General features: G+C 36.6%; 1 protein-coding gene across 1 annotated transcript; it reads left to right on the top strand.

The window, feature by feature from the left end:
* Window positions 1-22,221, top strand: LOC135080091 (putative phosphatidate phosphatase). The gene is made up of 6 exons (XM_063974771.1): window positions 1-127; window positions 12,235-12,386; window positions 14,338-14,529; window positions 15,140-15,307; window positions 17,939-18,115; window positions 21,488-22,221. Exons 1-6 carry the CDS (start codon window positions 58-60, stop codon window positions 21,593-21,595), a joined length of 867 nt encoding a protein of 288 aa, XP_063830841.1. The 5' UTR covers window positions 1-57; the 3' UTR covers window positions 21,596-22,221.
* The last annotated feature ends 1,618 nt before the right edge of the window (window positions 22,222-23,839 follow it).

Genomic DNA, 23,839 nt, shown 5'->3' with positions numbered 1-23,839 from the left:
AGCATCGCCGACGCTCTTGCTGTGCACGCGAACAAACAAACAAACTAACAAACAAAAATGTCGAAAGACGAAACCTCCATACACATCCTGAGAAAGGTAGTCGTGGATGGACTCCTCATTTTTGCCTGTAAGTATCGGATTTAATTACTTAATTAACAGTCATTAGCTTTAGGTAATTCGAAGACGTATTTGCTTCCGTATTATGTTATCTAAAACGGAAGTCTGGGACTTCAGGATTGTAGATAGATAGTTAATTGATTTAATTAATATTTTGTAACGTTATCTTTGCAGGGGATATAGTTTTAAATCCCTAAACTAAGAATATTTATGATTTTGAAAAACAATTTGTGACAAATTTTTTTTTTCGTAATTTTATGATACCACAATTTTTTATAAGTGCAGCACTCGTCTCTGTATTTTTTTCATTCATAAAAACAATATTTTTGAGTCACCATGCAAAAGTAAAAATATAAACAATACATTTTTTTTTAAATCCAGTATAAGTGAAGAAAGAAACAAAGCTATTTATTTATACAGCAAACAATGTTGCAAACATTGCCTTTATTTATTGTTTGTAGTAATTTGTAATTGCATTCTGGAGTATATTTACATTTGCACATTACATGAAACCAAAGTAATGCAAAATACAGGATGTTTTAAAAAAGTGTGTCAAGCTGAAATTCAGAGGAAGTGCGTCATCACATGCCCTGTTCTTATCTTATTTAAAAGTTTTAGTTTTTTTAAGTTTTCCAGTTATGCTCTTTTGTGATTTCCACCTCTAGGTGTACTCCTTTGGTTCATTTGACTATTTATAGTACACGTCCTTTTTAAGTCACTGAGCTACATCTTTGCATCAGTTAGGAGGTGAAAACTGCTTGTGACAGACGGACAAAGTAATAGTGATCCTATGAGCTCCGTTTTCTAAAAAGTTTAACTCATCAATAAAATCTAGGTATATTTTTTACGTCTGCCTAAAGACTGGTCTAACTGCTAGAAATATTACATCATTATTTTAATGTACAGTCAGCGTCAAATATTTCGTGACAACCAAAGTGGCAAAAAAGTTGTTAACACCACCTTATTCCAAGTAAAAAAGACATGTTGCGAACTATATATTAGCTACTTTGGGAGTAACGAACTACTTCACGCTGACTGTACACAAGTCCTTGATAATATTTAAAATTGCGTTTCTGTATATACAGCTTTTTTGTGAATCGACTGGCTTAATAAATTCCTAGCCATATTCAGGTTATTCTAGTTCAATTGAAATAATATTTTAGAAGGCTAACGACCATAACGTGGCAAACCGGGTCTGACATAGATGTATGTGATAAAATATTATGCACGTGCCGAGACCTAGCTCCAAACCTAGCTCTACTCAAGTTAATGTCTAGAATTTTGTCTATACTTCATCTATACGAGTATAATAATAAAATTCATAGTCATAGACTCAGTTTTACAGTCACTGTTTCATAAGAAACGTTTATGTATTTTCGTTACGGTAATTTTTGTTCAGTAATTAGTAATTACTGTAGAGTAACTTCTGATTCATAACTTTACACTGCATAGGTACATAACTGAATCTGACAAATACAATCTATTTGATCAATTGACCTCTTAAGGCTGATTTACACGTATTAATTTGTTAATTAGGTAACGAAATTTTAACTTAATTTTAAGTGATTACATAATTCATGTAAACACAAGTTGCACGTTTTAAATTTAGTTACTTACTTAACAACCTAATACGTGTAAATTAGCTTTTACTCTGAAGAACAAACTAAAATTGACCAAATCTCATCAAAATTGTCATTGTAGCTAGAAAACGTTAGAAAAGAGATGAATGGACTTATTTCCACTTAGGTCTGAATAGTTTAATAGACCGTATAAATATTATAATTACAAACAACGGTGCAAATAATTTTATTATACAAATCATCATCTTGCGATATTATGTACAGTCAACATCAAAAGTGGCACATGTTGACTTACGTCTGTCTGTAAATTCCACAAACTGTCATAATAGGTATGTGTATGTTTTCATGACAACTGTACCTCATCTTGTTTGTGTCTAAATATAATTTTATTTGCCGTATCTAATTGTAGGCCGCGGTATACTATTGTCACAAATACCTACTTGAGTACATACAAACATGAATGTGTATTATTTCACTTCACTGCAGGCTTACGCCCGTATTCACAAACATTATGAGGTCTCACAGTGCGCGTGGAGGCACAGGGTCCCAAAAACCTATTCATAGACAATAAGCTTATGTGAGTGGCGGAGTAACACACAACAACCAATCACAGAACTCTATTCAACGCTGTGCGTTCGACTTCGCATAGCGTTGCTGCTTCCCTTAAGCAAGCATCGTTTGTAAATAAGCTTCTAGTTTGTATACACATATTATATGAGCCCGTACGTATAGTAATAAGTAGATTTTTTTTTATAAGCAGTTATTTTATATCTGAACTACTTATATTTGTAAACCTACCACTCAGAGAAAAGCCAGTAGAAATGACCATAAAAAAACGTGAATCCAAGTGCCAATTGAGCCAACAATTACGTCCTGCATTACACATTATCCACCTTTTATCCGTAATAGGCTCAATTCAAGATGTCTACCTCATTTCCGGGCGTTTCAATGAGGGCTATCGTTTTTATACTTAACAGTTGGCACCCCTGGCGATTGACAGGACCTTACTCTACAGTGGCGCCATCTTGATGAGTGCAAATGCGATAGTCCTCCTACCACTTTAGCGCTCACCAGTTCTTGCCACTGTCTTCGCTACTAGCAAGTGACAGGAGTCCTGTCACTTGCTAGTAGCGAAGACAGTCCTGTCACAGGACCTTACTCTACAGTGGCGCTAACTGGTGAACGCTAAAACGATAGCCCTCATTGCTTTGGGATAGATAATAAACAGCTGTACAAAAAACATAGCATGGAGTTTATTTGAGATGACAATTGAAGATCGATGGTACAGTCAGCGATATGTAGTTCGTGACACCACCCAAAGTAGCCAAAAAGTTCGCAACACGTATTTGTTACAATTGGAATAAATGTATAAAATTCTCATTGTGCCATGTGATAAGATAGTGCCAGGTTTCGTTAGCTACGTCTAACATATTAGCCATATCATAGTATAGTGCTAGGTTCTGTTAGCTGCACCTAACATATTAGCCGTATGATAGGATAGTGCCAAGTTTTGTTAGCTGCGCCTAACATAATAGCCATATCATAGGATAGTGCCAGGTTTTTTCTGCCGCGCTTAACATAATTAGCACACTCGCCTACCACTGGCGGTTTTGAACTTCAATAAATTAATAAATGATAATCTATGTTTTTTTTTCACTCTTTCCCTCTGGGAGTGTATCATTTTTCAATGAGTATTAAAATTCTGGCAGGCAGATCTGGCGATCGCAGTTATTGAGGATTTGTATCAATGCCATGTAACATATCGTAAGTTGGTATGGTGGTAGGTAACATAATGGTAAGTTGGTTAACTTATAAAGAGTTGGTAGGAGATGTAATCGACAATATGAACAATATCCACACAGGCTCTGAACACTCTGACACTTCGCTTGCAGTATTAAGGTGCAATTCACAGCATATGAGTAGTGCACGGTGGCGATTCAGCGTTAACACACGATCTGGTTTCTACGGGCTAAACTATAGGCAGATTAGATTGGCTGAAGTAAACAAAGAGCCTTATCTCCTCTACTCTTTTCTACTACGGAAAGGCCCCTCCTTTCCGTAGTATACGGCGGGGCATAGTTACCTGTCCGGCTCGGGTATTATAATGTTTATCTTGATGTTTTGTTTAGTTCCGTACTGATGGACGCTGACTGGATTTCTTATGCACACACCGTATGTTTGTAATCTATTAAATTCATCAATCTAGTAGGGCATGTACCACATTACAAAACGTTGAAGGAGTCTCCGTGACAAGTGATACAGGCCAGTAATGTGCAAGTTATGCAGGCAAGTTATGATGTGCAGTGTGCACGTAATTCGATATAAATGTTATCCGTAACATATTATGCTGTGTGCAGAGCAACCATCGGTGGCCAACCATCGTGATAGGTATTCGGTTGAGGAAAACGTTACACATTCCGCTAACTGACCTGCAACTGAGAGGTTATCGGAATGGCCTCGAAGAGATGTGCCGCTGAGAAAGTTCTCGTTCCCGGCAATATTCCCAGTGAGAATATTCTCGAGAACCGAGAACACTCCCGGGAATATTCTCAGTGTTCTCGACAAAATACATTTAGTTTTAATTTTAATTTTGTTGTTTATATTATGTGATATTATTTGTAATGTTTCGATGTTTTATTAACTGGGCGTTAAGACTAGTCGTTATAAACAAGGCCAGTGAGATATTGCTGTCTTGCTCACTCTTTTCGTGGCGAACGCGTACCGCGGCTTTAGGACTCGGCTACGGTATTTGAACATCAGTGTGCCTCTGAGTTTTAAGGCCCTTGCCACCCTGGCGGATTGCAAGCGGATTCAAAGTGGATTTAAAGCGGAGTGGGCGACGCGACGGAGAAGCCGCGTGAAAATATCGTAAAGCTTCCCAAAGGCTGCCCAGCCGAGCTGGATTCGATGATTGACTTTTTTTTTTCGAAGTTGGACCTACCTAACTGGACTGTTTGTCCGAGGTAAACATTATTGTCAACAACCTCGAGTGTAGAGTCTCCAACTTATAGAGGAGTGGGTGCAACACGGTCTTTAGACATGATTTTTAAATCTTGTCTATGTTCATTTTGAGACCCACTTGTTGAGAGACTCTGTTGAGGCCATCGAGCATTGTGCCTAGATCTTCCACGATCTCAGCCATGACTACGATATAAAATAAAAAAAAATATAAATTGTTTATTTCTGTAAATCATTTACACTAAAGTTACCGGGGTCACCCAGAAAGTAATCGTAAGATACTTGTGTTGGGAGTACCTCGCACTTCCACCTTAGTTACAAATTAGATTTACGTATCGTCTGATGTCTGGGTGATGTACTCACCGTTGATATTTATGCTGAATCCGCTCCAGCCTAGAAGCTTGAAAACATCTTCCAGGGCGGTGGTGATGACGTCTCCCTGTTTTAATGTATCAATAGTCAATTTGGCACAATTGAAGAGACTGAAGCACTGCCCATGTTTCAAACGAATCGAAGGCTTTCTCATAGTTCACAAACGCAAAGTGGCTGATTATACTCCTTGATCTTCCGTATAATCTGCCGTTGCGTATATTATTATGGTATATGGTAGTTACTAAAGCCTTTTCGGAAACTGGCTTGTTCGGGAGGCTGAAAGTTGTCGAGCCTGCTAGCGTGACAATTCGTAATGACTATCGAAAACAGCTTGTAGACATGGTCCAGAAGCGAAATGGGTCTATAATTCTTCAACAAGGTTTTGTCACCTTTTTTGAAGAGGAGTATTACCATTATTCTAAGTGTCGGATCAATCTAGCTAGCACTTATTTTCTATAAAAATGTGTCAAATGATCCGTCAGACAGGCTATCCACAACTTATCCAGAAGTGGCGAAACAGGCCCTTACTAAGCGATTGTGAAATATGCCCTTAATGTCAAATAAGAATAGTTTAAAAAAACGAATAACACGCTTTTAATTACTAACAGCACTAAAAAGCCAAAAGTCATCAGGACCCTGGACATCATCTAGCATTAAAGTGCTCGAAAAGACAAATCCAACGAACCCAAACTCGATGAGTTTCCGCCGTTTCGTTTAGGAGTTCCTATGGCTACCTCCTGACTCCATCATTAGGACCCTGAACATTATCTAGCACTTAAAGATCTCGAAAAGACATCCAATGAACCCAAACTCGATGTGATTCCGCCGTTTCGTTTAGGAGTTCTTTTGGCCACCTTCCAGTCCCATCATCAGACCAGCTGGTACCACAATATTGTATTGTCATTTCTAATCTACATATAATCGCCAAGTTTCATGATGATACAATACTTAGAAGTGCGTGTAATTCAGATTCTAAGATTCCATTACATAGTTAGTTACATAGGTACACGACGACCTAATAAGAGAGTGTTAAAAACGAAAAAATTGACAGTTACATCATTTAATTACGTGTAAAAAGAAATTTCTGTCATCTTACATATCATTAAAACGACGCCAAGAATATTGCCGAGAAAGTTCCCGAGAATATTCTCGGGAACACAGAATATAGCCTTTCACTGCAAATAGAGTGTATTGTTTAATATACACTTATCTGTTGACTTAATTTAATACTATTTTACTTAAGAAAGTTTGTTTATTTCCATTTGATAAACATGATTCTTAACCTTTCTCACTTAGGAGAACGCTCCCGAGAATATTCTCAGTTGAGGGAGCGTTCTCGGGAACGGCACATCAATATCTCGAATGCACCCAGTGTTTTTCAACCTTTTTCATGACGCGACCCCCCTGGTATGAAAAAATATTTCGCGACCCCCCGACCGCTCGCTTTTTTTCATGCATTTTATAATGTTAAAAAGATGTTGTAGGGACCGAATATTTCAATCCATACAACATTATTTTATGCATTTGTATAATTCGATTTCGGATAAATCTATCATTATAACTTTACTGATTTTTTTACTGAGGTAGTTTTTACGACCTCTCGCGGCCCCCCTACAGAGGCTTGGCGACCCCCCAGGGGGTCGTGACCCACAGGTTGAAAAACACTGCTAGTGTGTCGAGTTTTGATGACGCAATAACGCGTTTTAGCTTGAAACGTATGAGTCATTATTATACACCCTATTAGTATAGCGGTACACGGCGATATTGCAATGAATGGTCCAGTTCCTCACAAACATTCGTGCAGTCATCACATATCAGTTGCTATTTTCTTCAACTACGTTGATCATGGATGGTTTACAAGACTCCTCGCGGGAGCAAAATGATGGCAAGAAGCAGCAGCGGCCCGATGAAGACAGTTATTGGAAAGGGATGGAGCGTGAGCGAGATGAGCTTCGCCGACAAATAGACAAAGTGCAGAAATATGTTGCTGGGTGTCGCACACAGCAAAAAAGAGCTGAGGAACAATCCGAGGCAGCCAAGCGACATGTCGAAGAAGCTCGGAAGGGAGCCCAGTGGGCTCAAGCAGCGGCGGTGGTAGCTGTGACGGCCGCAGTTGCGAGAACGTTCTTCAAATAATAAGTGTTGGACTTCCTTCACCGTTCCGCAAATGTTCGCAGTTTCAGTGTTCCCTCTAATTTCATGTTATAGTGTATAAAAGTCTCATTGTACGATATGATGGGATAGTGCCAGGTTTTGTTAGCTTTTGCCCGCGAATTCTTCCATGTGAATTAGTACATTTTAATAAAAGTAGGTACCTCAAACAAATTATAACCTATATACTCGGTGCTGTTGATCAAAATCCGTCGTGTTGTTTTTGCATAAGTTAAAGAGTATTTTAATTTTATTTTCTGTATTTGGAATACATACAGCTTACATTTAGGTAATATAAACTAACAATCACCGGGTGAATTTCACCCATCCTTCCTCTAATGTTGTGTTTGTCATATATGTAGGTATTACTATAGGTAATCCTAAATTCTTTAGAAATTTCCATCGATGTAAACAAACACTTCTGCACACAATTACACTATAATACTCACGTTTTCTTAATATCATACACATTATTTCACAAGCTCATGAAACCAACTTTATTCTCATGATGAAACAAATATGAAATCTAACATTGAAAATAAATATTTTAACAAAATATTTGGATGGTGAAAATTTGTGCTTCATGTTAAAATGTCAAATCGACATTTGACGTTTAAATTTAGGTCCTATCTCTGGAAAATCTGTAAGTCATAGACAATATTCATAGATAATAATCTGTAAATTTTATCGATTTTATTTCAAGTATTCAATTATTTCAATAACCAATTACTTTGATAATATTAATTTAAAATAAAATATAAACGAGGTTATATTCAACAAAGTATTTTTTCTTCATTGAATGCAACGACACACTTTGCGAAGAAGTCTTTGAATTCAGCTTTATTATACAGACGAGTGTCACATAGAAAAGGTCTTTCGACCACTTTTCAACTGGTATATGATTTTATTGTGCACTTTGTCTAGACCCACAGTATAATTTAAATTATATTTCCTTAACAAATAAAAAAGGGAAAATTAAAATTTCTTTGATTAAGAAGATCCTATTTTGACGATCACATTACTGATCTCAACATCAATCAGAAGAGGGATTGATATTAATAATTATACAAACGATCTTTGAAAATCTAATAATCGTCTGTTGCAGTTCGTCCGTAGTACATGACATTTACAGAATTGCGATTAACGAGAGATTTTGTCGCATCACTAGTAGATCAACTGACATAGACTAAAAATTCGTCAATGTCAGTTGGCCATATTTGTTTACATTTAGGGAAATTTCTAAAGAACTAAGGTATAGGTAGGTAGATAGGTAAGAGAAAGAAGGTTTTATTACTGAAACTGACCTCTGATTCTCTGTGAAAATATCATTTATTTAATTTAATAGTTCATAAACAGATTCACATGTATTTTGTTTGAAATGTACTTTCCAAATACTTAAACCGTTACTCATGGTTTGACTAGCTAGATGTTATAGCCCGACCCGGAACATAAAAACCCTCGCCATGTTGCGGAAAATTAATGGTACTAATTTCTTTTAATGGCAACAGTAACTGAAAACTTCATTGACATGTCACCTTGCATGTCAGTCTATTGCTGTGAAATTGTAAACAAACTTTATTTTAAATGTGCGCAATTGATTTTGTGAATTAAATTGCTAAAATCTTTTTATAGTCGTGAAAGAAAAGTGGTTCACAATGTGTTAAAGTATTTGTCGAAGAGAAAGACTAAGGGTTCGAACAATATTTTCATTGAATAATGTTTCCTACAAAGGTTGTCAAATTGACTGACATGTTTATCGTATAGTACAGTCCACTATGAAAATTAGCTGTGGTTTGTTTCAACTACCTATTTTAAAAATTTTTGTCACTTTCTAAGTATGTATTGAATTTTATGGAATTGGGAAAGAAGTACCGAGTTTGAAGCGTTCATGAGCAGACATTGCAGTTGAATATTCAAGTTCTGAATTTTATTATTGATGAATAATAAAATAAATCCTACTAGCTCGATTGATGGTTTCATTTAATTCATTTAAACCAGGTTACCTATAATAATATTTTTTCGTTAATTTATGAAAATATCAAATTAGCCCGTAATCTTGAATCTTGATACACACACAGGCACTGAGTACAGTCGACTCAGTGTTGCACAATCAAATGCAATCGACGCGCCTCTATGCCAGGGTTTTTATGTTCCTGGTCAGGCTATATGTACTTATTTACTTACAGCAGTGTGTATTCTGACTAAACGTGGGGTAATTCAAATGCATTTGTCGGCAGTAGAAATCGTCTATCAAATAATTTTTAGAAATCAATTTTGAACTGATTGTCTAGGTAATACAGTTGAAAATTGAATATCAAAGCCAGAAGATTCCTACTGTCATTCTGCCGATAGTAGATGTCAAATTTCCAATATCGCGTACGAAGACGGAGAACTTGGTCAATATAGTGGTATAATAAGGGTCATAATTAGTTGATACCGACGATTTTCGCGCTGTCATCTCAACGACTGCACAAAATATAACAGAAGACAAACTCCATACTAAACGCGCTCGAACCACGCACACATAGACACCGCTCTAGCAAGACTGTCTTGGACGAATGCGAGCGCGACGTGGCGCGACAGACGTTCGCCACACGTTCGCTGTGGTTCGCTTGAGTCACGCGCCGGTCAACCGCCTGTGATATTATTTTGTTTTGCGAAATTGACGAAAATGAGTGAACAGAAAAAGTCGTATTATAATTGTTCGGTATTTGGTTGCTTAAACTCATCATTAAATACCGAATTTTCATTTTTTAAATTACCAGTTGATTCGGGGAGGTAAGTAAGTTATTTATTTGAATTTCAATTGAAATTGAAAGCCAACTCAATTATTAGGAATATCAAATTGTTTTAGAGAGGTTTTAGGAATTATTGGATAACTAGCTTTTGCCCGCGACTTCACCCGCGTGAAATTTAGTTTGTCACAGATCGTCATAAATTATAGCCTATATGTTATTCAGGGTTATAAACAATAATACTGTAAAGTTACATCAAAATCCGTTCAGTAGTTTTTGCGTGAAAGAGAAACAAACATCCAGACATCCAAACTTTCGCATTTATAATATTAGTTGGATAATAGTGTCACTCAACTAAATACTACTTCCTTCTCGTGTATTTGTTTGCAAACTATTACTATAATAACGTACTAAATATAAATAAGTATACGTGGATATTTGTTATTGTCTTTCTTGCATAGTATTAAGAGTAACATTTTTCTATCTCATCGAAATAAACGCAACACATGACAAGACAACCCTAGCGCGACGGCCGAGCGTGCGAGCGAGAGAGGTATGCAAAGCGAGGTACATACATGAGTTTACCTTCTGTTATATTTTGTGACGACTGCCTACCCGTGTCGTTAGAGCAGTCGACTGGATAGAAAGCATAGAAATAACATGGTGATTGATAAACTAGGTGCAAATAAACATATTTTTTAAACACAGAATGATTTTTGCTTAAATTTGAGCATAAATTGACCATAATATAACCTATTACACTTATGTCTGGATTTGTAAGCGGAAATATGGATAGGTACTATCTAATTTTAGGACACGTGAGTGGATGGAGTGTTTTGATAAACTGCATAAAAAAAATTAAATCTATAAATATTTAACGACTAAACTGCTACTACTAACTGTGAATTACACCAACTACCCATTATTAGTTCTGCCACTCACCGCTAGGGGCGGTGCTGTGCAATCTGCCATACATTTTGTATACGCACTTGATATAGTTCCAAAATACTGAACTGTCCTATCCATGACATTGACAGCGGGGCGCCACCGTCAATACGTGTCAACATGTCAAAAATCGGATCGCTGGTTCCGATTTTTGACATGTTGGAAACCATATAGTTGAACGATGGTAGCGCCCCCCTGTCATTGAGTTTGGTGGGACAGTTCAGCGTGTGTCATCTATAAGGTACACTCATAGAAAGACAACTAAGAGCTGCCCCCCTAGACAAAACGCACTTTTTGATCGAATCGAAAATCGAATCCGTCATAACTCCATACAAAAAAGGGGCTTTTCGACCACTTTTCGACTGGTTTGCGATTATAATTTGCACTTTGTCTAGACCCACAGAACTCTATTCAACGTTGTGCGTTCGACCAGTAGCGGCGTAAGGGGGGGGCGGTGGGGGCGGTCCGCCCCGGGTGCCAAGCATCAGAGGGTGACACAAGTCGCGCAGATTAGTAGGTCACTGGCGCATCCGTGCTCACTATTACGTGCTCTGTGGGCGCATCTGCATGGCAAGTCTTGTCTATGTCATGATACGGGTGGATGCCAAAATCCTGGGGGGTACTAGGGGGTGCCTTAGGACTCATGACGGGGGGGGGGGGGGTGATCGCCCCGGGTGCCAACCCATGCTACGCCGCCACTGCGTTCGACTCCGCATAGAAAAGATAGTGAATAGGTACGGGCGTTAAAGTATGATGTGAGTTCCTGTGGTAGTAAAGTGGTGTAGGAACAGAGCTTTTATACCTACACGTCTAGATGTATTATACGTAACAAAAACACCCGCCCCTGTCACCTATTTTTTCTTTATTTTTTTTATCTCTGAAAATCATCATCATCATCATGATGATTTCATCATTTCAGCCATAGGACGTCCACTGCTGAACATAGGCCTCCCCCAATAACTTCCACATCGCACGGTTGGTAGCGGCCTGCATCCAGCGCCTTCCTGCTACCTATTATCAGGTCGTCGGTCCACCTCGTGGGTGGACGTCCCACGCTGCGTTTTCCGGTACGCGGCCTCCATTCCAGAACCTTGCTGCCCCATCGGCCGTCGGTTCTGTGTACTATGTGCCCTGCCCACTGCCACTTCAGCTTGCTAATCCGTCGGGCTATGTCAGCGTTCGTTTACGGATCTCCTCATTTCCGATTCGATCTCGTAATGAAACACCGAGCATAGCCCTCTCCATAGCTCTGAAAATATCAGATGGGAATAGAAAATAATTTTGGCGTATCCTGTCCTGGCTAGAAAAAGTTCACCGATATCTTCGTACTTTAACTCTTCTTAACAAATAAAACTCACAGATATATTTATTTCCAGTGGTGATAGCGATCATCGCAACAGACCATCTATGGGACCCCTTCCAACGGGGTTTCTTCTGCGGAGATGAGACGTTGATGTACCCTTACAAAGAAGACACTGTCGATGTCTACATGCTGAAGATTGGCGGGATTGCTATACCTCTTTTGGCTGTGAGTATTACAAAAACTGTGTTTACTAGGTGCTCTTCATCTATAAACTTTGAAGTTAAATAAAAATTCGTTCTGTTTTCTTCAAGGATTAACAAACATTCCTGCATCCTCACAATAATTTTCGTTTATAATATTCCTGTTATAATCATAAAATAAGTAGAGTTGAGAAAAGTTAGTTTATTATAAAAAATATAACCTAACCTAACCAGGCAGCCTACTTCAGAGTGTGATATCCGTTAATACAGTTGTGTCTTTCTCTTTGCCTTAATTCTGGGGAGACGAATAAACAAAAATACGGACATCGTTATGGAATACAGTTTTTGTATGGAGTTATTTTATATCTAAACTACTTATATTTGAAAACCTACCAGCCAGTAGAAATGACCATAAACAAACGTGAATCCAAGTGCCAATTGAGCCAACAATTACGTTCGTGCATTACACATTATCCACCTTTTATCCGTAATAGGCTCAATTCAAGATGTCTACCTCATTTCCGGCCGTTTCAATTGCCTTGGGATAGATAAACAGCTGTACAAAATAACAAAGCATGGAGTTTATTTGAGATGACAATTGAAGATCGATGGTACAGTCAGCGTAATAGTTCTTGACACCCAAAGAAGCCAATAAGTTCGCACGCAACACGTCTTTGTTACAATTGAAATAAGGTTGTGTTATCAACTTTTTGGTCACTAAGCTTTGGATGTCACGAACTATTTTTAGCCTAGGCGCAGACCACCGACTTTTAGTTGGCCGATAGTTGGGTCGGACTGTTAATCAGTATGGAGATGTATGAAAGTGCTCACATTATTCCGATTTGGTATCGGCCGATTCTTCATACAAAATTAAATTAGAATCGGGCCCAACAATCGGCCGACTTATTATTAAAGTCTGTTATCTGCGGCTAGGTTAATTACATCTTAAAATAAGTGAAGATTTGCAAAAAAAATACATTCTGATGTATTGTCGATTGTACATTGGTAAGGAAACGAATGTTTTCTAGATCTCGTCGTTGAAATAAATGTAGAAAATGCTAGTTTCTTTAATTAAGAACACACGTGTGAATGTACTAAAGATAATACAAAAGATACATCGTATAACAATAGAGATGAGTCCGTATCAGTGGAATTCGATAAAATGTCGCTTCAATAGGCTGTTTTTAAATCAATGAATGGGAATGACATTGAGCGTAACAACGTCACATTTCAAAACAAATGCAAATCAATAGTATCTATTCCGTGACTGATAACTGCAATGATCTTATAATTGGACTGACTACAACATTTACTGCAATTTACCGAACCTTGACTAAGAAATTCTTCGCTCTAAGGATTTAAGGAAAAATAGATCTTACTAGTTAACTAAATGTTACTCGTCTTGACCTACAAAATATACTGGTTAATGATGAACGTACAGGTGTTCATTTACATTATTCAATATTTAAAGAGGACATAATAAAACATCATTTTCTGTTATTAAGATTTCCAAATTATGATTTGACACTTTACTTGAATAAAACAATTAAGGAAAAATATGTATACTTTAGTAGTTGATAAAAATTCCTCCATTATGATATGAGGATTTTTTTAAGTTAAGGAAGTTAGAAGTAATTTATCTTTTTCCTTCCCTAAATTTTGATTTTATCGACGCCTCATTGGACATTAATACCATTTCGTTTTTTAAATAGGTACTAATATTTTTATTACTACATCGATTGAAAATAACTACCTATTTAATTCAAACTCTTAAGATCTGTGCAATTTTGTATAGGAACGACTAATATTTTCTAAATGACGTCTCTATACGTACCAGTTTTTAACCAATTCGTAAATAATAATATTTTTAACAATATCCATCCCTTTCTCTAATTTATTTTCTAAAGACAAGAGTGTGATGTGAAGAACATAATATTATACCATTCTAGTTCTTAATCATTTCTTTCTCTTTCTAGTTTTTGATCTGCGAATGGACACTCCTGCGGAAAGAGCAGTGCGAAGAGAGATGTCTCGGTGTCCCCATCCACCCTTGGATGCGGGGCTTCTACTGCGCCCTTGCTTCCTTCTTCCTCGGTCTGTGCTTCGTCGAGCTGGCCACTAATATCAGCAAGAGCACCATTGGGAGACTGAGGCCACATTTCTTTGATGTAAGTCCTACTTGTCTTATCAGCAGTTGTATGTTGTTTGTTACTTGTTATTGTTGTTGTTGTGGTATTTAAATATAATTTATCTGCTGTCTCGAACTCAACTTACTTTGTGTGAGCGAGTGGGTCACCCAACCGTAGAAGATTCAGAGCTATTCAATGTTTCTCGTTCGATATGAGTGTTTCCAGGACATTAAATCTTGACAAGTAATGTGAAACAACGTCTAATTATACCTTTAACAAGATGGAGGAGAACCTTGTATTTGTCGATCAGGTCACAAAAATCTTCATCAAACGATTTTTTATTCATAATTTCACAGAACGTGCACTGCTTAACATAGGCCTCCTCCGATGATTTCCACATCACTCGGTTGGTAGAGACCTGCATCCAGCGCCTTTTTAGGGTTCCGTAGTCCTGACAGGCAACCCTTATTTTATTAAGATTGTATAAATCAATAAGTTTTTGCAATTTGTTAGCTGTCAATATTGCTTGACATTACCACTCTGATTTAGCTCCTTCTTCTTTCGTTATCTTACTATAAAATATGCTCTCAGATGTTCTTCGTTACTCAATCGCAGCTTTAAACAAAATCTCCATCTATTCCTCTTCCAGATCTGCCAACCTTCAGTGGACTGCAGCGCCCCCCAGTGGCAGAACCGGTACATCCTTCCGCACGAGTACACCTGCACTGGGCAGTTCACAAGCAGATTCCGGAACATGCGTATGTCCTTCGTGAGCGGACACTCCTCGTGGGCGACTTATACTATGACGTATTTGGCGGTGAGTATCGTTTTGGAAGAAATCTATAGTAGTATTATAAATGCGAAAGTAACTCTGTCTGTTTGTCTTGCTTTCACGCCTAAACCACTGAACCGATTTTGATGAAATTTGGCATAGAGATGGTTTGAGTCCCGGGAAAGGACATAGGATAGTTTTTATCCCGGTTTTTGAAACAGAGACGCGCATGATAAAGTTTTTCTTTGACAGACAAAGAAGAACGGTCACGCCCCATACAAAAAAAACCCAGACCCGACAGAAACGAGACATACCTCAGTTTTTTTGTCATGTCTTAATTAGTTAAATTATATATTTTTTATATTCGAAATCTATGTATAACACCAAAATATTACCCTTTGTTTTTGTTCAGGCGTTATACAAAAACTAATACAAAATGCCTATTTATCACCAAAATTGGTAAATGTATGTACCTAAATGTCTATTACAGCTGCTATGGAATGTATCTAGGTGACCTGGAGATACAGCCGGATTATACAGGGTGGTTATACATATGGAACGATAAGTGATCTCACTCGATTATTTCTAAACTATACAAGATATCGAAAAACTAGTCACTGATTCTGAAAGTGCTTCACGAGCTCTTTCAAATGGTACCAATAATAGGTTACAGATTATGGAAGCTGGTAACATTGAATTTTTGGATTTTGTAACTTCTCGTTTCCACCCTGTATAATCAGGCTGTATCTCCAGGTCACCTAGATACATTCCATAGCAGCTGTAATAGACATTTAGCATACATACATTTCTAATTTTGGTGATAAATAGGCATTTTGTATTAGTTTTTGTATAACGCCTGAACAAAAACAAAGGGTAAAATTTTGGTGTTATACATAGATTTCGAATATAAAAAATATATAATTTAACTAATTAAAACATGAAAAAAAAACTGAGGTATGTCTCGTTTCTGTCGGGCCTGGGTCACAGATGACCGTTCTTCTTTCCATGCAGGCGAAGCCGCGGGCGAAAAGCTAGTATTACATAAGCAAATCATAATTACTTAATTTACTGCGAAAGCGTGTAGGTCAAATCCTCCATTTAATTTGCCTCCTCTGGTAAATTAGAGAGGGTCGTGCTCCGTAATTCGCAATTCCGCCTCTGCGGTCTAGTGGTAAGACCACCTGCTTCAGTCGCAGAGGTCCCGGGTTCGATTCCCAGTGGGGGTAGATTTTTCTGTTCGGTTTGGTTGGTGATAGGGCTTGTTCTTAGTCCGCCTGGCTAGCTACCACCATCTTACCTAAGTCTGTCACCATAACAACAATGTTAACAGCATTGCTGTGTTCCGGCAGTTAAGAGTAAGATAGCCAGTTCCTCCGTGGTTGAGGATTCCGGGTGAAGCTCGCTTCCACCTTCGGCCTGATCATCACTTACCATCAGTTGAGATACAGGCCTAGAGCATCCTCGTTGTGGATAAAAAAATCCTAATTATGATCAGACTTCATCAGGTCATCATGACCTTCATGATGATGAAGATGATATTTTTAGTGCTATAGCATTAAAATATCTATCCAGGGTGCATTTTTCCAGTGTACATCTACAACACATTAGAGTGGTCTTTAATACATTTTGCATAGTTTGGAATGTGGTCGACTTGGAAAATTGTGTAAGTTTGCTCCTTGGTAAAAATATTAAAACCTGTCTTTTAAGCACAAAAAATATGAATGTTTGGATCCTAAAACAGCAAAAACTAGTATTTAATGTAGGTATGGTAATAGATCCGGCTGGCTACCTAGAGTTTACATGCGATCTTTCCTGGTTTTAAATCAATTTTTAGAACTACGCAGCTTATTTATTTGGACTTCATTTAAACTCGCTAAGAAAAAAAATACTAGATTTGATATTATCAAACATATTTGCTCGGGTTACTAAACGTATAAGATTTTTAGAGTTAATATTAAAAGAAAATGTATTTATAAATTATGAGGATCTACATTACTAGTAACTATTGTCTTGAAATATGTTATGTCGCCATACAATTATTATTCTTCAAGTGGCAGATATTAGTGCATTGTTGGCTTGTCAACTAACGACACAAAATATCTTTGTTTGATGTATTGTTCACACAATTTTATATCGTTTATTTGCAACAACACGTGTATTTTCAGTAAATCTGCCTTTACGGTTATGGTTTACAGAATATAAATATTGTAATTACTGAAATAGTTTTTAAAATTATTCGTTTCGGCCTTGAACGAAACTTACGATGACTTATAACAAAATACACACAGTAAAAAACACAAGAAATAAAATACATAGAAACGATAATCGTATTAAAATTATGTTCGACTTTGCAATAAAAATGTTGTTGGTACACCGTAAATAAAATAAAATAGTATACCCTTATGAGGTGGCGACTGACATTCTATTAATTCCTTAATTAATATTGATGTATGTAATTATGTGTATGTTTACTATCGATGTGTGTAATTATGTCCTTATATACATTTACGATCAAAAAGTAAACCAATCAGAAAACAAGTAGCAGCTCTTCTGTCATATTTCATTCAAATTGTTTCAGCCGTCTAGGCAACGAAGCAAAAACACCTTGTTTCGTATATTATCATAGTTACCTATTCATAAAACTACATATTAATGAAAGTTTTCATTTCCTTTCAGCTCTACCTAGAGAAGCGTATGATCTGGAATGGCACGAGGGTAGTCCGCCACACTCTCCAATTCGGAGCGCTCATGCTGTGCTGGTTCACCGTCCTATCCAGGATCTCAGACAACAGGCACCACTGGAGTGACGTGCTAGCTGGACTCTCCTTGGGTCTTGTTGGAGCTGTAGTTATGGTTAGTATTGGAACTGTTTAGATCTGAGATGGAATTGTGTAAAGCAATCGTAATCATTTGACAGTTCATAACGTACGATAAAGTCAGTTAAACAAAGCGTTTGACAGAATAATGGTACGTTATGAACTGTCAAATGATTACGATTGCTTTACACAATTCCACCTCTGGTACTGGAACGTACAGGGTGTAATTTTGTAATGCCACCTGGAGGAAAAGTACTCTTAATACTGTAGATAGAAAATTTTACTCAAATAAAACATTCCTTTATTTTTGAAAAGAAGTAGAACTGCATTCAAAGATATTTCCAAAAAATTCCCGCGAATATTACTACGATCGTCCAGTCCGTAGTTGCGACTCGACAACTGTTTGTTTAGCCCTACCTACTGCCACCTAAAATCTTGCTAGTAGTTCACTCTATCTTCAACCTCTAAGGGCCCACTTAAGCTTGCTGAATATACCTGCTGGAGTCATTTGCCTCGTCAGTCCTTTAATTATTATAGTTACGAGTAGAAAGAGCACTAGTTAGGTCTGATATCAATATTTCTAAAGCTCTACTGAAAATTGATTAATTTTTTTTATTAAAACTTTCAAGACACATTTTAAACAATATTCATGCTAACTTAATTGGTTAAGTGATAACTTAATTATTATAGACTTTTAAGTAAATGACTTAATGACTTCCACGTTAATTATCTCAGTTAAATTGAATTGAGATTGAAGTTTTAAGGTTGCGATGTTGTTTAGTGAAAATATGACGAGTAGTATCAGGTTGTTTACTTGACAAATAAATAATATAAACCTATTTACTGCAATTTTCTGCACTTGTCTTATCTTTACCTAAATAGATAGTCTTTAGTACTCAGTGTATTAAAATGTAATCTACTTAAAGCTGTATAATGCTAAATAAATAAGATATTTTGATATCCATAAAAACAAGAGCACGTGTAATTTTGCCAGTTCTGAAAAAAACGAGGAAAAATACGAGATTTCAAGTCATCCATACTAATATTATTAATGGGAAAGTAACACTGTCTGTCTGTCACGCTTTCACGTCTAAAGCACTGAACCGATTTTGATTATATTTGAGTCCCGGGAAAGGACACAGGATAGTTTTTATCCCGGTTATTGAAACAGGGACGCACGCGATAAAGTTTTTCTGCGAAACCGCGGGCAAGAGCTAGTGTAATATAAGTCATTGACATTATTGCTTAATCTGTAACATGTGGGGAGTGAATGGGTTAAAAAAAACCACTCAGCGCCTAATTGATAAGACAATAACTCGGTTGCCTACCCAACGAAGCAGATTATCTTTTTGTACCGAAATAACAACGTAATAGGTCATTATTTTAAAGCTATTTTTGTATAAGATAAAATCCTTATGTATTTTTAGCAGTTAGGTACTCATTAGTGGAACTTTGGCTAATCATAGCAATCTCGACCATTCTAGAATTATACGTGGATGTCGTCTTGTCAACAATTTTCACAACATTTGTTAGCATAGTTTGCTTGATTTTTTTTAATTTATTATTAGCGATAGCGATCCCTCGCCCCTGCTTCGCACATGTACAAAATACTTAAAAACCTTCCTCTTGAATCACTAAGCTATCTATTAATAAACCGCATCAAAGTCCGTTGCGAACTTTTAAATAAGAATACATAGGGACAGACAGACAGCGAAGCGACTTTGTTTTATACAATATACAGGGTGGAATTTTGTAATGCCACCTGGAGGGAAAGTACTCTTAATACTGCAGATAGAAAATTTTACTGAAATAAAACATTCCTTTATTTTTGAAAAGAAAGAGAACTGCATTCATAGATTTTGGAATTGTTTTCGGAAATTCACTACCATACCATCCAATTTTCTGTACATAATTAAAATTATTTAATATTTTATGGATTTCCTTTCATTTGATTTATCAAGTTTGTTAGAGAGATTTCATCCTTATACTTGACCCTAACGATCGTTGCAATAAAAATACAGGGTGTAATTTTTAACAGATTTTAGTTGGTTCGATTCCCGGGTGTGGCAAGCAAATTTTTGGAAATCTTTGAATGCAGTTATATTTCTTTTCAAAAATTAAGGAATGTTTTCTTTGAGAATTTTTTTCTATCTACAATATTAAGAGTACTTTCCCTCCAGGTGGCATTACAAAATTCCACCCTGTATATATGTAGTGATAGTGATGACTTAGTGTAAGATAAATAAATGTATTTAAACATTTTACACAACGCCATAAACTACAATGCTAAGCAACACTTGTTAAAGGAATCAGACAACGGAAAAAGTTAACTTAAATAAGTACTTTTATTTTATTAAAACACTAGCGGCCGCCCGCGACTTCGTACGCGTGGATCCCGTTTTATCCCCTTCATTTATCTTACACTGTTAAGATTTTTTCATACAAATGTTTTTTCCCGCAAACTCCCGTTCCCGTGGGAATTTTGCAATATCCTGTCGTAACTAAGCTTTAAGTTTACTAAGGTACCTGCATGCCAAATTTCAAGCGTGTATCTTACGCGGTTTAGATTTTTTCATACAAATGTTTTTTCCCGCTAACTCCCGTACCCGTGGGATTTTTGCAATATCCTGTTGTAACTAAGCTTAAAGTTTACTAAGGTACCTGCATGCCAAATTTCAAGCGTCTAACTTAAGCAGTTTAGATTTTTCATACAAAAAGATTTTTCCGCTAATTCCCGGTCCCGTGGGAATTCCTAAGTATCCTATAACCTGCCCAGGAGTATGAAGAATAATTGTACCAAGTTTCGTTAAAATCTGTCAAGTAGTTTTTGTTTCTATAAGGAACATACAGACAGACAGACAGACAGACAGACAGACAAAAATTTTACTGATTGCATTTTTGGCATCAGTATCGATCACTAATCACCCCCTGATAGTTATTTTGAAAATATATTTCATGTAGGTACAGAATTGACCTCTCTACAGATTTATTATAAGTATAGATAATACCTATAAATAAACATAGCAAACAGTCAGGTTACAAAGATAATATGCATGTTGTGCCTCTGACCGCTTTTTTGTATTGATCCCGCGACCTCTAGCACAGTTGCTAACGCCCGTATTCGCAAACATTCTATGAGGTCTCTCAGTGCGCGTGGACGCACAGGGTGACACACGAACAGAGCTCTATTCAACTGTGCGTTCGATTTGCTGCTTCACTTAAGCAAGAATCGTTTGTGAATACGGGCGTAAGTCCTTTACTAATTTATTTTAATTATTTTTGTGATTTATTAAGTAAGAATAGCATTGTTTTTGTTTTTATTTATTTAGGCCAACTTATTTTTCCTTGTTTTTTTTTGTAATTTTAACTTTACTTGTTTTATTAATAATTCTTGTTTGTTATTTTACAGTGGGCCTGGGGCACAGACTTGATCCAGCCGAAGAAGAACCACAAACACACGGTGGTGCAGTATGACATCACCAACACAAACCTCCATCAAGAGACCTTGGCTGTATAACTTGTGATAATAGCTTTAGTTAATCTATCTAGATATAATTAAATGTAAAATAATAGGTTATAGACTAAGTTATACATTCGGCTACGTTTGGATTTTCAAAGATTACAAAATAGACAAAATAACATCAAATATTGGTTGGGGCAATCTACACGGCTATAACAATTTGAAGATATGTCTAAAAAATGTTTTGTTGCAAAAGTTGCAAGTTTATTTTAACTCTTCAAAAGTTTCAACGACCAGGGCCAGCAATTGCTCACAAAACGTGAATTTGAACCTGAATTTCAGGTCAAATCTTACAGTATTTGGCACCCAGTCCCATACTTTTAAGTAATGCAACTTAGACTTGACAATGAATACCTAATGTTTCTGAAAAGCTTTTTTTATAAATGATTATAGAAAACATCCTTTCCAGCTTTCAGCCCTTCAAAAAAAAACAAAATAAAAAAGCCGTTAAATCTTAAATCTCATTAAAAATAACTTAATTTTGTTCATCATTAATTAACATTAAAGAGAGCGCGTTTAATTTAACTATCAGTTCTAGTCGAGGAGAGCACGTTGCATCAACGTGTTTGATATTTATTTATAGAAATAGAATAAGAATAATATAAACATAATAATAAGCAGTATTTTGTGTTTTATTTCTCTTACTTTGTATCTGCATGTTTCCTTAGTATATTTTTGTTGCAAAATAAGATAAAAAAACAGCATAAAAATAAGATGCAGTTAATTTAAATTATTTCTCAAATGGACGTACTCTTTCATCATAATTCAACATTTTTATGTACGACTATTTTGTTCTTTTGCTTATCTTGTTTGAAAGATAGATGTTTGATTCATTTGATACTTTTTGCGTTCCATAAGTCACCAAAACAAGTAGAAAAGTATTAATATTTCTACATGTCCTGTGGGTCTAGACAAAGTGCAAATTATAATCGCAAACCAGTCGAAAAGTGGTCGAAAAGCCCCTTTTTTGTATGGAGTTTTGACGGATTCGATTTTCGATTCGATCAAAAAGTGCGTTTTGTCTAGGGGGGCTGTACATCTAAACCATTTTGATTAACAAATGTCTTAATCTCATCAAATTATTATAAAGGTAATAAATCAGTAAGTTTTTCAAATATAATAAAATATATTACTCATTAAAACTATTTCCAACTAACATTAACACCGAATTTTAGTAGTAATTATTGTAAAACTGGAATAATGTATTATTCAGACAATTTAGTCTCTGTTTTAGTAAATTTTATCATAAAAATTCCAAATTCTATTGGTCTAGGTAGACTGTAGACGACAGTTCAGATTGCAAACTGGATGCCTGTCTTATTATATCGAGCAATCGTAATGCTACGTGAAACATTGCCGATAAAATTTTACAATTTTATATCGACACTTAGTAGCGCTAAGAGAGAGAGAGTCTAACACCCGTATTCACAAACGATGCTTGCTTAAGTGAAGCAGCAAATTAAACAAACGCACAGCGTTGAATAGAGCTCTGTGATTGGTTCGTGGGTCATCCTGTGCGTCCACGCGCACTGGAAGACCTCATAGTAATGTTTTTGAATACGGGCGTTTGTCTTTTTGATGATATTGACGAGCTCAGTGAACCGACGACCACAAGAAAATACCTGAAATTAGCTGGTTATTAAAACGAACGTTTTTTTTTTTGATGATTTAAACCATATATTTACGTCCAGCAATGGACAACAGCTGGCGCAATAATAGTGTTTATTCACTTGGTAGATCCCACTGCGATGAGGAAGACTGTGGGCCAAGGTGGCTGCATCGTGCGGTCCACACAGCTTATGACCGCAGTCTGTGGAGGAACACTATCTGTGGTCGCGATCCTCATCAGTGAGGGACCCAGGAAGAAGATCCCACTGCCCAGAAAAGGGCAGTATAGTTTTTCAAACCTCAAATTTCTAAACTATGGATCAGTATGCTACTGAGCCATAGGTCAATATCTATACTAATATTATAAAGCTGAAGAGTTTGTTTGTTTGTTTACTTGAACGCGCTAATCTCAGGAACTACCGGTCCGATTTCAAAAATTCTTTCAGTGTTAGATAGCCCATTTATTGAGGAAGGCTATAAATAAACCGTCACGTTACGAGTAATAGGTGCAGAGCAAAAATGAAAAATGTTGCGAAAACGGGTTTTCACGCGTACGAAGTCGCGGGCACAGCTAGTAAATAAATAAATAAATAAACGTTTAGGTAAAAAACAAACTGGGGTGGAATATAGATT

Source organism: Ostrinia nubilalis, chromosome 17, assembly GCF_963855985.1.
Source record: "Ostrinia nubilalis chromosome 17, ilOstNubi1.1, whole genome shotgun sequence".
Classification (NCBI taxonomy): domain Eukaryota; kingdom Metazoa; phylum Arthropoda; class Insecta; order Lepidoptera; family Crambidae; genus Ostrinia; species Ostrinia nubilalis.
Note: the sequence above shows the minus strand (reverse complement) of the source record. Positions and strands in the feature narration are given on the sequence as shown.

Bases quoted from the DNA above. Each gene is read 5' to 3' on its own strand.
- LOC135080091 (XM_063974771.1), top strand. From the start codon at position 58: ATGTCGAAAGACGAAACCTCCATACACATCCTGAGAAAGGTAGTCGTG. The intron at 14,530-15,139 runs GTAAGTCCTACT...TTCCTCTTCCAG, and splicing joins TGAGGCCACATTTCTTTGAT to ATCTGCCAACCTTCAGTGGA. The intron at 18,116-21,487 runs GTTAGTATTGGA...GTTATTTTACAG, and splicing joins TTGTTGGAGCTGTAGTTATG to TGGGCCTGGGGCACAGACTT.